We start from the raw sequence: 17758 nt of genomic DNA, 5'->3' as shown, positions 1-17758 counted from the left end.
GGCAGTTTTAAGTAATTTAAGTTTTTAGCCGTGTGGCTCTATTGAAGCCATTGATTGAAGGCTCGCTCGCGGGCTCCCTCTAGCGGTGCGCAGTGATTGTGTGCTATAACAGGGGACGGGCGCAGTGGGCAGGCTCACTCTGAACCAGTTGGAGCTGCAGCAGCTGCTGTAGAAACACATGCGAGGAAAAGTTGAGTGCAGGATCTGCCGCTGCCTTTATGAAATCTAAACCTGGAGTCAGTTGGAGAAGAGATGGTGTTCAGCGGCCGAGAGGATGAGGAGGAGGACGGAGAAGGGGGTAGAAGTCAGGAGCAGTCAGAAACGGCTGCGCAGGCGGAGGAATGGGAAGTCTGCAGTGTCTGCAGAACCACCCTGAACTCCAGCGCTGCCCCTCAACTCCTGCCCTGCCTTCACCCGGTCTGTAAACAGTGCGTTACACAGAGCGGAGACAACCAGAACAGCACAGGTAACGTAAAACTTTACGAAGCTTTTTTTGCGTTTCTTTACCCAGACAGACCCGCTGCCGTCTCCCAGCAGAGCTCTCAGTAACAGGCAGCAGTGGGCGGAGGACCTCAGCGCTGCGTTCACTGACACCAGGCCGCCTGTAGAAACTGACTTTACCAACTTACCCCACATCCAAACTGAATATATCGTTCTTTTCTTGTTAATACTAATACACATGTAGCTACTAAAGTATCCAGAGTCCTCTAATAACAAACTCCTGTCTATCTACTAAGTTAACTGTGCACCAATTCAGATTAGGGGTGTAAAGTGACCAAATCATCCATACCATATCAGTGGTTTTAAATTTCATATCATGATAAAATCAACAACAGCAGCAGTATTCTGGATTAAAAGAAGTGTTTTATTCACTGTGTTTATCTCTGCACTTTATATTCATGTACTAAATATTCTGCACTTAAATAATTTTGTCATTATTTTGCTACATTTCATAGTTTTAACCCAGAACAGTCCATGGTGTCACCATGGTGACGTATCTTTGCTGTCAAATGAAAGAAACTGTAATTATCTCTTAGCTAGCTTTACAAGAGAGGGATTTTAAAAAGTTATATACTTTAAAACAGTGGAAGTCAAGATAAAAAAGGTTTATTTTAGGTCATTCTGAAGAATTTCTGTTGGTCCACTCATCAAGAAATTCTGTGTTGGTGGGCGGGAGATCCGCTCGGCCGCAGAGCGCTGAGAGTCTGACTTTAATAGAAGTTTAAGGGTTAACTTTACCTATCACTCAATGCTTTCTTTACAACTAAGAATGTATCTCTGAAAATATTTTGTCTTTTGAGGTTTAGAGCTGTAAAATTGACTGTGGTTGAAGTAGGTGTTCTCTGCTGCAGGGCTGTTAGCCAATCAGAGGCGATATGTATGAATGAATGTATGCACAAGAGCCGAAATACTGTCTTTCTTCAGAGACCACTAATTCCCTGAACTAAAACAGGGCTATACAGAAACACCCAAGCACTTTTTTTTACACAAAAAACGTCTCAAATGGCATTCATTCATACTAGAGACCACAACTAGACATTTTAAAATGAATGAAAAAACGATGGAAAGAGACATTTGAAAAAGTATTTTATTTCAGTTTAAAAAACAAAGTGCAATACTAATATCATGATATGGTGAATAATTGTTTACAATTGATGTTAACAATTCTGGTTTCTTTTTATAGGGATGCATCAAAATTATTATTATTTTTGCCTAAAACCAAAACTGAACAAAGTGAAATGTTTAGCCGAAAGCTGAATACCAAACACATTATTATTTATGCTATTTTCTTCACCACTGATTAAATTATAGACCCTAAATGTGTTTCTGGCTTTGAAAAAAAAAATTAAATCTACTTTATTAATTATTTATTAATATTTTAATACTCTTGATTTCACATTAAATATTGGATGATCTATAAGATTATATCTATACATGCAGTGACTGCACTGTAAATGCTGTGCCTGCAAAGGTCAAGATTCTATATGCTGAGAGTTCCCTGTCTGTACCCTCCGTATCTGTACACAGACCAAAGTCAGCTGCAGCACCTTTCAGCCATTAATATCCAACTTTGACTCTGAATGTGTTATGCAATTCCTCCAAGGACACTGTGACCCTGAAGTCTTGTCGAAGTTGTGGTTTGGGGCACCACTTGCATAAATATTTGGGTCAGCAGAGTAGATAAGCCGAGCACATACTTTCTTGTTTTAATGTCATGTAAAGGAGTTTTTATTTTGTGTCCAGAGGCCAGTTTTTGGAATGGCTGTAGGAAAGTCATATCAAAAAGATGATATGTATCATCTTTTTGATGCTACATATTGCAAAATAGAAATTTTCGCATCAGAAGTCAATGATCAAACATGTTGTGACATCACAGTATCACTACCTCCATCCACCGTTGCTATGATTGTCATCAAAAACATTGACTCTGAACTGCTTTACATCCATGCCAGTGTAATAGAAATATTTTGGCAGTAAAATGGAATGGATGCATTCATTTTCGTACTTTAATGGAGTATAAATAAGACTTTTGAATGGTTACTGTACACTGGGTTTTGAGTTCTTCTCTCTTTCTTTAGAGTGCCCAGTTTGTGGCCAAACCTTCAGCCTGTCAGAAGTTTCGGATTGCTTCATTTTTGAGGACTCTGCTCCTAAGGTAAATCCATTAATCTGTTAAAAGGTCTTCAGCAGTCACACTAGAAATTATGGCACTTTGATATGTCAGGACTAAATTGTTTTAGCTCCTAACACACTAACTCCTAACTCTAAATATTAATTATCAAAATATTTACCAACAAATAAAACAGCCTTAATGAAAAGAAAAGCCAATAAAGTTTTTTTCAAGATTAAAGCAAAAGGAATTAGCCTTGAGAAACACAACAACCTTAGCTGCTTACTCACTGGAAAAAAGGCATATTGGAGATAGGCCCCAAAAAACTCAACGCACTGGACAAATGGTCGTATTCAAAACATATCAGAGGTAGGCCCCAAGAACCTGAACACTCTGGACAAAAGGCCCCATTCAAAACATATCAGAGATAGGCCCCAAGAACCTGAACACACTGGACAAAAGGCCCCATTCAGCACATATCAGAGATAGGCCCCAAGAACCTGAACACACTGGACAAAAGGCCCCATTCAGAACATATCAGAGATAGGCCCCAAGAACTTCAGCGCATTGGACAAAAGACACCATTCAAAACTTATTGGATATAGGCCCCAAAAAACTCAGCACACTGGACAAAAGACGCCATTCGAAACATATCGAAAATATGCCCAAAGAACCTCAACGCATTGGACAAAAGACCCCATTGAAAACGTTGTGGGATAAATAACCAAAAAACCTTAATATGAATAACTTTACACAACTCATAGTTTAATGTTGACTGGTCATAGTAAGCTTGGCTCTGCAGAATTGCACAGATCGAAGGGAGCCAGAACACCTGTCTCAAACATGTCAACACTAGAAAGGCCTGGATCTTTGGGAAGATGGCTGATGAACATCTGTTTTCTATAAAGACACTCTATAAATCTTGACCTTTCTTAAAAACAGGTCTTGAGCTCTAATTATTTTAATTCCTTTTTATTTGTTTTATTCTGCATGCAATTCCATTTATTTTAAATAGTTAGACTTACAGTTTGTCCATCTTCCTTCTTGGGAGTTCAGTCAATGATTTGGTCCATGAAAACACCTGGAAGAGAGGCAACAAGATCCTCAACACACTGATCAAAAGGCCCCATTCAAAACATTTTGGAGACGGGCCCTAAGATGTTATCCGTCACCATGACAACACCCAAAGTTATGGCTTACACCCACACATTTTCTTAGCCAAAATCAAGTGCATTAATTTTAGCAAAACAATTTTATTCTATTATCCATTAATTATTTTTTCATACAGATGTTTCATGTCTCATAACAATATTATGTGAAGAGTATGACTGATCTAAGTCAAGATTTTTACTAGTGCAACGTAGTCTATTTGCAAAGTTCTTATACACAGCAAAAATAAACTCAACAGGTAAATAAAATCAACAGGTAAGGGTTAAAACTAATCGGGCAAGTAGATCATTAAAGAGAAGAGCAGGTTTTTCTTTAATGGAGATCTTCAGGGCGGCCTGTATTTAGGGCCATGGTACAGATGGGTTTTTTTCACCCTATGTATCTGATTATATATTTTATTAATAAAAACACTGTCACGTATTTTTATGTAGGACATCATTTTTGGGACACATGGTCAGTGGCCTTTTCAGTAACTTGGGCTTGACAGAAATTCAATATTAATATATATTAAAATATGAAATATAAAAAAAAAATTATTGTTCAATTTAAATTGGTATATGAGTTACATTTAAATAACACTACATTTGTATTACATGTTGTGCTTCTATTTCTTCTTCTTTTGTCTAAATGTTATTTGAACATGCGGTGTGTCTGTGTGCAGTGTGGAGGGTGTGAGGACTCTGCAGTCAGTGGATGGTGTGAGCAGTGTGAAGAGGCTCTGTGTTCAGACTGTGTATTGGCCCACCAGCGAGTGAAGTTGACACGCAACCATTCGGTCATCACTGAGAAACCTCCATCAGGTCAGGATCACTGAACATCACTCTCTGCATAGCATTCTGAGGGTTTCTAAATTGGGTCAAATGTTAACGCCTATTTGTTGACGTCAAGGTTATTCTTCAGTCACCACACATTCAGTGTTTGTTAGGGCTGCATGATATTGGTCAAAATTTACATTGCAATATTTAGTTGATTTGTCAGAGTTTGATTATGCATAAGAAATATACTAGTGTATAAAGATCTTTCGGAGACAAATAATTATTGGTGTATGAAGCACAGCTGTCACATAGCAGCAGAGAAGACCCAGTAAGTAGATAGAAGCTGACCTAGGTGATTTATCTGTGGAGGAACAACGTGGTCAATCCTTATTAGGAAAAAAACAAAAGAGGTTTGTCCTAATATAGAGGTGAATTCAAATGTGAAGATAGTTTTGAGCATGCAAGTGACCAGGTATGTCCGTACAATGCAATACAAGAATGTAAAAATGTTCCTGGTTGAGGAGACAAGGGAGTTCATAACCAATAACCAGCCTGTTACGATCTCACTGCAATAAAGCCTGCATCTCTTTGCTCTTGAAATCTACATATGTTTTTGTTTGGTGAAAACTAGTTTTGAGATACCGGCTTTTGGGAAGAGAGGAAACCAAAAAACAACAGTTTTGTAATATATATTGCAATAAAAAAAATGTTTTTTCTTAGACATTAATGATCCATGTCATGATTTTGATAATGCAATCTCTGTGTAATAGATTGAAGTAAAGGTATATTAGGTAGATATCTATGAATTTTTATTTGTTAGAAAATACATTGCACGTCCTGCAATGTGACTAATGTGCATGTGTAGATTGATGTGTTCATCTCCCACTTCTGATGCTTTTGTTTATTATTATTATTATTTTTATAAAAGTTTTACCACTTTTTTTCTTATTGCCTGTCTCTACTTCCACCACAGCTGATTGATCACAGTTTACAAATACCTAAACATAAATCAGAATTTTCTTTACTGGTGAAGGGACTAAGCCATTGTAGTTTTCTACTATGCAACAAAATATTTTTCAAAGTTCTAATGGTGAAATAAACTCTAAATAAATTAATAACTATTAAAATAATTTGCTCAAGAAGATAATCTGGGGAGGAGAGCAAGTTCTTCTTTAATGGAGGTGGTACAAACAACACTCGACTTACAGAACTTACACAAAAGTGATATCATTCGCCCCTACTATTTTAATATATTATAATCCAAATAGCGACCATTAACATTCATATATGGTGTTTGGTTGGGATGACTTTGGTAGATATCATTATCCAATATCATACATATAAAAAAGAAAGTTAAAAAAAACAAAAAAAACTTAGCTTTACCAGCTTTACCAAATATGGGCATCCTCCTGCTCATTGAGAGAGTGCTTCCAGCAGTCAGTCACCTAAAGTTTATCTAAAGAAGCCCAGGTCCCCCACTTGCATAAATAAGACAATGGTACAGTTTGTTAGATAAAAGTTATTTTAATCTAACTTATTTAATCTTTAGTAAAACTTACTCTGTATATATTATTAATGAAAATTAATAATAATTTTATTAATAAAAAAAACTCCCTCAGTGGCAATAAAAAAACAGGTTACTTAAAAGGTGGCGTTTTGTTTTAGTTATTTTAAGATTCAAGTAAATATGGAAAATTATTTAGCATTTGGATTATTGAGGCTTTTTTGTAAGTGTTTGTAATTGTTCATATTTTAATGTTTATTATCATAGTTGCTTAATTTTAGAGATGTGTAACTCACTTCTAACCTTGCACACAGCCACAGTCCTACAACCCAAGAGCCCCAGGGAACAGCCTCCGTTACAGACACCTTTGTGTCACTGGTGTTTTTTTTTTTTTTATGTGGTTACCATAGAAATTCTGCTGTGCATTTATTGAATTCAGTTCGATGTGTGTTTTGTTTGTTTATTGGTTTGTTTGTTTAGGTTTTACGGGCAGCTTGCACTGTTCTTCTCACAAACAGGAACGCCTCAAGTTTTTCTGTGTTGCCTGTGATGAGCTCACCTGTAGAGACTGCCAGCTGATGGACCACAGAGGCCACAGGTGTTATTATTATTATTTTTTAAATTTATTTATTTATTTACATTTTTATGATTATTATTATTAAATTGTTTCATCGTTGAGTGTCTCATTGACTCTTTTATTCATGACATAAATGTATTGAAATGCAATCTAACTTAAGATTGGTTGAGTCATTGTGAGCATGTGATATGTTTTTTTTTTTTTATCTGTTTTATATTTATATATTATTGTTTCCTTATACTAAAAAATGATTTCTGGATTTTTTTCCCCTCTCTTGTTTTGACCATGCTTGTTTGCATTGCTTTAGATGTAGTTACCAACTACTAAGCCTACTACTAATGTCATAAGTCACAGTGCATAAGAGGTTGACTGTTTTTTTTGTTTTATATTAAAACCACTTGATTAGATAAACAAGTCCCTGTGGTCTATCTTTTGTCAGTTTCCTGTTGCTGGAGGAAGCTCTGGTGTCTCAGAAAGAGCAGCTGCAGAAGCTGATGCACGTTATCAGAGAGAAGAGTGGAACTGTAAATGCCAGCCTTACAGATATGGATGCAAGGTGTGTTCCGTCCACATTAATCTCCATCCCAGCAGAGCATTCTTGTGCTGATAGTGTGTCATACCTTTATATACAGGTTTTATACAGTACTATCGGTGGTGTGTTGATCATCCATCATCCTAATCTTATTAACACTCTTGTCACTCAAAAATCAATATTTAGTGTAATAACCCTGGTTTTTAATCAGAGTTTTCATGCATCTTGGCATGTTCTCCTCCACCATTCTAACACACTACTTTTGGATAACTTTATGCCACTTCTGGTTCAAAAATTAAAGCAGTTCAGCTTGATTGATGGCTTGTGATCATCCATCATTCTCTCATCCTTGATTCTATTCCATAGGTTTTTTAATTTTGTAAATAATCAAAATATTTAAGCGATCTCTCTTCTTTTTTTTTTTTCTAGAGATGTATAGTGAACCCAGATCCTATGTACTTTTTTTAAAAAATCGAAAAAGAAACTTTACTCTCATAGGTAATCTTTTTTGTTTTCCACAGGATGAAAAACACAATACAATGTAAAGCTCTGGCAAAGAAGAAACTGGCTAATTTGGTACAAAACCTCCAGGTGGTGATCTTTTTTAGAGGTCGTCAGCTGTTAAAGGAAATGGAGGTAAATGTATCATTTTGATATAACGTAGCATTTCCTGCACTTTTAATGTGGGGACTGTTTTAACACTTCCATGCTGTGACTGTTTACAGATTGCAGCTGTTTGAGATGTGAAAAACACAGCAATGATGTGCAACTGTTTCTTTGTCTAAGCTCACTCATGCATTCATTAGGGAGTGAGAGCCTTATAAGTGTGTTATCATTTTGTCCTTTGGTGCTCAGCCAGAAGAAAGATGATTGGAGCATTTGGAAGGTCATTCAGCTGGTAGACATGATAGCTAATCACAGGCGAGACTTGTTATGGTCCTCCTGTTTCCATAGTCAGGCTGAAATCTGCAAACTGGACTCTTGCAAGGTCATGTAAATGAATTTCTTTATTATTGGAATGTGGTGTGGAAAATAAGGATAGTAGAAGAATAGGACAAAACAAAGGAAAATGAACAGTTATTCAGATGCTAACTATGTGTTATGGTGGTTTTGTTGTTTGCACCTTCTTTTTTTTTGTTGCTCTGATGGAATATGTATGGTTTTTTTTATATCGTAGATGTGCAGACTTTCTATGTGTTTTCCATGTGGGTTTCGTATGTGTATTAAACATTTAGATGGGACTTGGAGCGCTACTTTACTCCTGTACAGGATATTAAACAAATGTGGCTTGTTTAGCAGCGCTGCCAGCTTCATCAAAGTTATACAGTGCAGGGGCTCTGATTGGTTCAGCAGACTAAGGCACTACCACTCTGATCTGAAAATTGGTGGTTCGAATCCTGATCATGCTACTTGCCATCAGCAGCCAGAACCAGAGAGCAAAATTGGCCACTCCCTAAGTTGATGTTATGTAGTTGCAGGTGTGCTGAGCCCTGAGTGGTGGTGATAGAGAGGTAGCTCTCCCTTGTTAAGTCATATTTTTAGGTAAAAATTATGTTTCATTAAATACAGATGAGTAATTGTTTATTATTATAATGTTACATAGACAGGACGATTAGTGGCTATTTCTTTGTAACAATTTAGCTACGTAGTTACTGTTGTAAAAAAGAAAAATGAAAGATGGGTCCACACCCACCCCTCATCTGGGGTACAACTCCCCTACGTGTTCGTTTGATGGAGAGAGTCGCAGACAGGTGGAGTGAAGTTGAAAGCAAATCAAGTATTTATTACAAAGTACTGAAATTCAGGAGAACCATACACACAAGGCGGTTAACAGCCGTCCCAGTAAAAGTTCTGACCCCCCTCTGATCTGACTCCATGTTTATACCCCAAATGACGTGAAACCTCCTGATGAGGCGTTGCTAAAATCATCTCATGTTAGTATGCATAATTTCACATGTTAGTAATCCGTTTCACGTGTCTGACCGGACCACTAGTGTTTGGCCTTGACTGTGTTCTTCCAGAATTGAGCATTGCGGCCTTATCTGTGTGTGTGCGCGTCACCCCCCGCTTTGAAGCAGCTGCAGGTTTCAGGGAGGTACCCACACACAGAGAAGGCCGCTCTGTCCAAGAGCCTCCTCTGTAGCAATTTAATTCATACAGAGTGTACCAGTCGAGTTCATACAGAGTGTACCAGTCGATGATTGATGGCCGTTAGTTAGGGTCATGCAGCGACCGAGATGCCTTAAGCGTGAGCTACACCAGTCACACAATAGATTTCATATGTTATATGCTAATATGTCAATAACATGTGGTTAGTAGGCCATACAATAGATCCTATGTGTTACTTAAATGCCTTATGTATCATGTGGGTTAATTTGTCATATAATAGAGTCTGTGTTAGTTACATGCCTGATCAAGCAATGTTTTAACTCTATGTGTAAAGAATATATATTGTGATTATTGGTTAATCTTCTATATAATTGCATATAAAATACAATGTGAGTATTGGTTAATCTTCTATATAAATGCATATAAAATACAAGGTTTCACACAATGATTATGTAATTATAGATGCTAAAGTTAAGTAATCATAATTGAAAGATATTTGTCAATATACCCAAGGTATAATAAACGGTTACTCTTCATTACTTAATGCTTATGTGTGTCGCTCATTTGGATGCTATTTCTAGTTGTAAAAAAAATAGTCTGGAGAAGTGAAGTTAAGGCCTAGATTGTGTAAGCTAAAGTTTAAAGGTTGCCATTCTAAATTCTCCATGAGATTTGTTTTAAGGTATTGTCTAAGCTAACTAATTTATGGCTATATCTGTATATTTGTAGAGTTTGTATGACCAAGAACTCACAAATCTAATGAAAGAGAAGACTACTCTCAAAAGTCTGGAGAACAGACAGTTGTACATCACTTCCTTCATTCAGAAAATACTGAGCACAGAGGGCCAGTGCATTCTGCTGCACAAAAAACAGGTAAGATTAAAAAATATACCTGAATATGCTCTTTTTTGTTGTTTAACCGATTCAGGCCTTGCCTCTGAACATTTACCCTGCACTACCCATAGAAAGTATTTCCTCACTTACTAGGTGTGGGGTGCACTGTATCACAGTAACCCTGTAAGATTCATAAGTAAATATAATAGGCTTAGGGTTCAAAAGGTAAAGTGGATGATAGTTTGATTACCTTTTTTTCCTTTTTCAGATTGTAAAACGAGCGGAGGGGCTTTTGTCACAGAAGACCACCAACCTGTGTGAAAGTACACTTCAGCTTACCCTCCAGATCCAACAAGAAATCAGCCAGATTTGTAAAACCTTTGGTAATCAAATAATTGTCTGATTCTTTGAAGTTATTTAAAAAAAATCATAAGGATTATGGATGTTGAAGTGCCTATATACCACCAAGCCTTATGGTACATATTTCAGCACAATATTTGGGTTTAATGGATGATCTATGGCCATATATTCTGTCCATTCTGTCCAAGGTCATGAAACGTATATTTGAGTGACAGTATATGGAAGTCTTCAGATTACTTCGGATTGACTTCTTCAGTATTTAGGAACTTTTCTCGTTACTCACCAAAATTAAATATGATCTTTCTTTCAACCTATGTATGGGTTTGTATCAACAGTGGAAATTACAAACTCACAAACAACTACTCACTTTAGTATTAGTTGGAATTTTGATTTTAAAAAGTCCCAGCTTGTTTAAGACCTTTTGCACTTTGTATTATTAGATTTTTGGTCAAGTAAGTTTAATTTATTTACTCTCATTTATTTTTTCTACAGGTTCAATTAAAGCAGTCAGAATTCCTCATACTGTTGTTATAAAACCCACGAACGACCATGATCCTAATGGTGCAGCCAAAGAATACAACTCCTCTGTGAATTTAAACAACCTGTCTGTTGAAACCCCTCAGTCATTACCTCACGCAGGGTCAGAGAGTGTTCCAGACCAGCCTCAGTCTGAACAGACTCTGCCAGTCCCCACTTCCTTAAATTCAGCGCAGCTCTCTTTTAAAGCTGCTATCGTGAGCCATGCTAGTGCTTCCTCTATGTCCCCTCTCAATGCTCCTGTCCAACCCCCTCAGAGCTCAAATACTGCTGACTCCGTACCTGTGCAGGTGACCCCAGTTTTGCCTCAGCCTGTCTCGACGCACTCCATCTGCCCCCAACCCACTCAGTCTAAGAGAGTTAACAGAAGCCTTTCCCATCCTCAGCCTCAAACTCGCACTCAATTTTCTGTACAAGGCCAGATTGTTTCAAACAGTATTATTGGATTGAATCATAACCAGAGAATGGCAAATTCTAGTTCTGCTCAACCAACACCTCAGCTTCTACCTCAACCAGTACCTCAGACTGGTAATATCCCTGTTTCAGCACCTCATCTGAACTTTAAGTCCTCTATGTCCCAACTCTCGACCTCCATCATCTACCCTTCTTCACGCCAGACTGCCTTATCCCAGTCTTCTAGCACTGTTGGCACAATTGTGGCCCAGTCCCGCTCTGTCGTACTTCATCCTTCTGGGCCTGTGGGTCATCAGTCTCCTTCCAGTGTAGTTCTGTCTGCTCCGTCTGTCCAGCCGAATACATTACCTTCAGGCCAAATGCAGCAAAGTTTCCCTGTGTCTCAGTTTGTTTCTGTTCAGTCCGCTCCAAATCAGTGTTTGAACTCTAATCACCTTTTACAGGCTGCCTCCACTAGTGACCCCATGCCTGTCTATCAGGGCATCTCTACTGCTCAGACTGTTTTTTTGCAACCTGCTCAGCCTGGCCTTGTCCAGTCCAATCCTCTTCTCTTCACTCTTCTCAAAAACAACGAACCTATGCAGCAGTTTGCTACTGTTTCCACTGTAAACCAGACCCCCATTCTTACCTACGCACCACAGCCAAGTCTTCTCATCACAGCACCACCCAGTGTGCCTCCAGTAGCAGTCAATGTGGCCTGTAATACTCAGAACATCCTCACTGCTGCAATCTTGGAGAAATCATCACATCTGGTGCCAGGCAGCAGTAATAAAGAACTAGCCACCACTGTTTCTAGCAAGTCCCCACTCTCTGCTACTGAAACTCTTCCAAGTGCATCCAGCACTCTAGGCCAAAGTGAGTGTCCTGCTCAGGCACCCCAGAAGCCCCAGTATGAGCTTCCAGTGCAGGCACCAGCTGATTCTGTGTACGAGAGTAACATCAGCATGCATAGCAGGGCTTCTTCTCCAGCTGCTGAGGAGCCAGATGACAACCTGCCCTCTTCCACAGTTCCTGAGACTGAAACCACAAACCTCAAAGCAGGTCGAGAACAGTGCCTCTCCTCACCCCCCACACCGGATCCTATTTGCACAGCTCCAGCACTTAAAAACCCTCCCGACAAGAGCTCCACCTCTCGGCCCAAATCTCAGCTCAACAGCACCCTCACCATGTCATCCTCAGAAAAAGCCTCCACATCCAAGCACTGGAGCGTAGGCATTCCAACATCACTGCGGGAGATATTAGAAAAGAAAGATGATGCTCCAGCTAGTGAGGTAGAGGGTGTGTCCACTAAAGAGGCTCTCTCAGCATCTGATGCTGAACACACATCTTCATCTACACAAACCTTAAAGGTGAGAAAATACAATAGACACATAGGGTGGAATAAAACACACCAGTGTGTTTAATGTTCATTATCACACTCTCAACTCCAGCCCTCCCACTTTTGTGCAACTTTTGTGTCATTTAGTAAGTTGTGCAAGAAAGTCCATACAATACTCAAAATAAACACATGAACATAAATCAAATTTTGTTTCCGTACTGATAAAGCAACTATAAGTGGCACCCAAGAAATTGCAGCTTCAAAATGACTAATGCTTCAAAATGCTTACAAGAATTGTTTAACTCTGCATGTCTGATTTGTGTAGATCTGTGTAATCTTACTTTCCAATACCACTCAATGCAGTACTATTGCTTTTACTAATGGCTCTGCTTTGGACTTTGGACTGGGTCAACATATGCATGTGTAAAGCATGTCCTTTGGACTGTCCTTTGACTCACTTTCATTTCTGGAGAAAGATGTAAATACAGTGTATCTCCTATTCTACTATTCTGAATGTAAGCATGAATATGTAACACACATTTTGTTTCAGAGACGGGGACAGATCAAATCTGAGCAAAATCAGAATTGATTAGGGAGGTTTGTAAAGTCCTAATGTGGTCACATACTGTCTGTACTTCACAGATTGATGGTGCGGAGTTTATTAGTGATTTTGGACCAGTGGAAGAAGAAGAAGACGGAATAAATGAGTGTGAGTCTGTATTTCAAAACATGTTGATTTATATGTTAGTTGTTTACTTTTAGATGCTTTTTTATACTTTCCTTTATTCCTCCTCCTTCTTTTTTAGGGGAATTCGAATTACCAGAAGACTACAATGAGTATGACTATTTTTTGTTCTTTGTAAAGTACCAGATTTACACACTGTGTTGCAATGTGCTGTGTGTGCTATGTTTCTACACACCTTTTTCATGTTGCAGGTCACTGCAGTGGACTTTTGCCTCAGAATCAACTGTGCCTCAGTCTCTCAGTGTTTCCTCCGGCCAGACAGAGGAAATCGTACTTCAGGAAACCCAAGAGGAACAGGTATTTCCTGCAGTCAGCTGTAAATGTGTGTGTGTGTGTGTGTGTGTGTGTGTGTGTGTGTGTGTATTTTATATATATATATATATATATATATGTCTTTATAAGGATTTTACAAAAGCCCCAAAATTCAGAGGAGACAGTACACACATATATTCTCCACTTGTATGGTGCAGTCTGATGTACAAGATTGGAAGTGTTGCTTAAAAATAAAAATGTAATCACTAGTTACCTGTTATGATATGACTGATTGCTAACTACTGTATGATATCTCCAACCTAATCCAAAGGACTATTTTATCATTAATCATCTATTTCATCATCTTTTATTTATTTTTTCTTTTTAAAACCTTTTTCATTAGAACAAACAGAGAGAAATCTTTGGTTTATGAATCAGAATAATACTAATAATGATAACATGAACACTGGCTGTACTATTCTTGATCATGATGATGTTTGTTAGTGTTTTGTATTCTGATTATGCAACACTGTTACAAGCAGTTTGCTTATCTTTCTTGTATCACTTCCTTTTGTTTTAGCCAATCCAGAGGCGGCTCAGGACCACTTCACAGTCTAGTTCCTCTGACTGCCCCCCACTCAGTGAACTGCGGAACTGTGCTGTCTGTCAGTCTGTTGGAGCCACAATGATTTGTGCAGAATGTGGCAGAGGCTTTCATGCTCACTGCCATGTGCCACCAATCCTCTCCAGACCAACGTAATGCAAACAGTCTGCTCCTATATTACATCATCTTCCATGTTGCTTTGTATACATATGTGGGTATAATTTTATATCTACAGTGTTACCCTCAGGTAAAGCTAAAATGTTCAAGTTCATTTTTACACCCTTGTATCTATCTATCTATCTATCTATCTATCTATCTATCTATCTATCTATCTATCTATCTATCTATCTATCTATCTATCTATCTATCTATCTATGTATCTATGTATCTATGTATCTATCTATGTATCTATCTATCTATCTATCTATGTATCTATCTATGTATCTATCTATCTATGTATCTATCTAAATGCTGTGTTTATGAGTATTGGGAGTTTTGTAACTGTGATTTATTGATATTTCTTAAAATTCTGAAGCAATGGTATCAGTCAGGTATCAGGTATTTTGCAGTAGTGGAAACACTGGTCCATAGGAGCTTCTGAATTCTGAAGACTAGATTCTGTATGTTGGAACTCCTCCACCTCTCAGTGGGGTAATTATCTGTGTGTGTGTGTGTGTGTGTGTGTGTGTGTGTTTTCTGCAGTCAGGCGTGGATGTGTATGTTATGTCAGGATGTGTTTAATGACATTGACCCATTCAGTCATGATAGACTGAAGGAGCCCTACCTCAGTCTACAGGACCAGATGGTAAGCAATTAATAAATCACAGCACCAGCAAGATACACCCATAATCACTCTGCCATAATCATTGCACAGATATGCAAACACACACCCACAGTGAGTGCTTTTATTGCTACCTTGTACTTGCATAGGTTATCAGCTACACCTACTGTATAGCTTTGGGCTCTATTGAAAAATCTAGATTATCAGAATACTGTCACGGGCTAATTTAAATTATTTAAAGCAGGATTGTCCGTTCGAACTTCGCCAATTTTTACCAAAAAATAATTGAAATATTTCTTTACATTATTTATGACTTTTTTTTTCTTTTTTTTTTTTTTAAACAAATCATAATGAACACTATTTTTGAAACTCTCATACTGATGTCTCAAAAACCCCAAATATTTTTATCATAACTCAAATACTTAAATAACTTTTTAATCAAAATAAATGAAATCAAATTTATTAACAGCTGGTGTTGTTAAAAAGCATCTTTATACAAATCTGGTCATCTTTAAAGTTCCACAGTTTCATAAAGGTTACTTTATATCGTTTCAGACTGGCAATTTAGCATCACCCTCTTTCACCCTGTTCATCAGTTAAAATGGACAATCATAGGACCTGGTTTACACAGTGTTATGCAGCGTGGTAATTGCATGCTGGTTTGTGGTATTGCTGGGGTTTTCCTGCACTTTAGGAAACTCTAAATGGAAGAAGATGAGCAATCTTTTTAAACTAGTCTGTGTGTGTGTCTGTGTGTGTGTCTGTGTGTGTGTGTCTGTGTGTGTGTGTCTGTGTGTGTGTGTCTGTGTGTGTGTGTCTGTGTGTGTGTGTCTGTGTGTGTGTGTCTGTGTGTGTGTGTGTCTGTGTGTGTGTGTCTGTGTGTGTGTCTGTGTGTGTGTGTGTGTGTCTGTCTCTATGTGTGTGTTTTCATGATTAATATGATCATATCAGCAGGGCTCATCATACCCAGCTAGCATTTCTGCAGAGTGTGTGTTTTTTGTTGTTTCTCCGGAAATGGTTGATAATTCTTTTCTTTGTCTGGGTTTTTTTTTTTTTTTTTTTTTTTTAGAAGTGTGAGCAGCTCTTGCTGACTGTGATGTGTGACGAGCACAGCTACCTGCTCTACAAATCATCTAAGGTATGAGCTCTTATGCAGTACAATTACACCAGCTTACACAATACAATAAATTATAGTTAAATTCAAATTAGTGTTCTTAATGTTTTTTAATTATATATTCATTTGATTATACCTACAGCGCACTGCAGGATATGTGGAGTTTGAGTTTATTCGGGGACGACTGCTGGGAAAGCGGACTCCTCCGTATCGCTCGGCAGCTGAGCTGGTCTCAGATCTCTGGGCTCTTTTTGACGGCTTGTCAGTAAACTCCAAGGTAACAATTTGTATTCATATGATTACTTCAGGGTAATACTGTGGAGTATAAAGTCTATTAAACAGCTGTTGCAAGGTGATCTTAAATCAGAATGTTTGCTCTGAGATGCTTGATAAATGAGGCCTAATGTTTGTAAAATATTTAGTTAACTTATGTGTATTTTCTACTTGGGCGAAAATATGTTGGTACACTACCAAATTGGGATAGCAAAAAAAATGAAAATAAAGACAAAACATGAAATATCATGGTCTGCAATAAAAAAATACATTATAAAAGTAATTAGGGGTATAAGGGATTTCCTTCATACTGTTTTGTTGGAGTGATTTATTATAGGAATATTATTATATCATTATAGTTTGTATCTTTCTGCATCTACTTGGACATCTTAGATAAAATTGTTCATTAAAAAATGATAAAATAATAATCTATATTAAGTCCCCACTATAATAATTTCTTAAATACAAATCTATTGTATTATATTGTATTTTTTTGTCTGTGTGTTTGTGTTTTTGCAGAAGAGAGACTTGGTCATCAAGCTTCAGAACTCGTTTAGAGAGCGGCTGGATGTAACATTTGGAAAATGCCTCCATGCTTCTCTCCTGAGGACTCTCAGTAGTGAACAGAAGGTGGCGCCAGAGCCTAAGCTGGACAAAGAAAAGGCCAAAAGCACTCTTAAGAGGATGAGGGATTTTTTAGCTGAAAACTCTGCCTTTGTGCCAAAGAGGCCACGCACTGAGAGATCCAGCGAGAGCTCCAATACGTTTCAAATCACTGAAGACTAAATGTTTAATTGTACTTATGAGTACATCATATCTGTGTGACAGACTGTAAGCAGTATTCTTATTTTTTGTACCTTGCTAGTATTATTTCTTTCATAACTTAATTTTGATTAAAGACACTAGTATTAAAAGATTTGTGGAATTGGTTTGTGTTCTTGCGTTATAGCTTATAATTATAATATGACTGACTTATTAGAAGCAAAATGGAAATATATAACTAATGGTCTCTGTTTGCATGCTTACTGGTAAGTTCTTGCCGTTTCCAAATCCAAAGACACAGTGTTTCCATTATTGTTTTTATGAAATAGGGTGTATTAAACCTTTTATTCTTTGTTGTTGGAGCATCTGTTTCTACTTCACAGGAAAGGTTTTCTACCAGATTTTGGAGCATTGCTGTGAGACATTGAGTGCCTCATGCCTGGATGTGGCACCATCATTTTAAAGAACACATTTCACTCTACTGCTCAAAGCCAATGGTGTTTATA

The 17758-nt window shown here is 37.8% G+C and overlaps 1 protein-coding gene across 1 annotated transcript; it reads left to right on the top strand.

The window, feature by feature from the left end:
* The first annotated feature begins 119 nt into the window (after positions 1-119).
* Positions 120-17406, top strand: trim33l (tripartite motif containing 33, like). The gene is made up of 17 exons (XM_022673576.2): positions 120-466; positions 2580-2656; positions 4443-4581; positions 6521-6638; positions 7057-7173; positions 7671-7785; positions 9988-10131; positions 10361-10475; positions 10945-12752; positions 13364-13430; positions 13528-13558; positions 13658-13763; positions 14299-14474; positions 15025-15127; positions 16173-16241; positions 16360-16494; positions 17010-17406. The coding sequence occupies exons 1-17, from the start codon at positions 253-255 to the stop codon at positions 17274-17276; spliced, it is 3801 nt and encodes a 1266-aa protein (XP_022529297.2). The 5' UTR covers positions 120-252; the 3' UTR covers positions 17277-17406.
* The last annotated feature ends 352 nt before the right edge of the window (positions 17407-17758 follow it).

The sequence above is a fragment of the Astyanax mexicanus genome, chromosome 6 (genome assembly GCF_023375975.1).
Source record: "Astyanax mexicanus isolate ESR-SI-001 chromosome 6, AstMex3_surface, whole genome shotgun sequence".
NCBI classification, from domain to species: Eukaryota; Metazoa; Chordata; class Actinopteri; order Characiformes; family Acestrorhamphidae; genus Astyanax; species Astyanax mexicanus.
The sequence above is the reverse complement of the archived record's forward strand: the minus strand, read 5'-3'. Positions and strand labels throughout refer to the sequence as shown.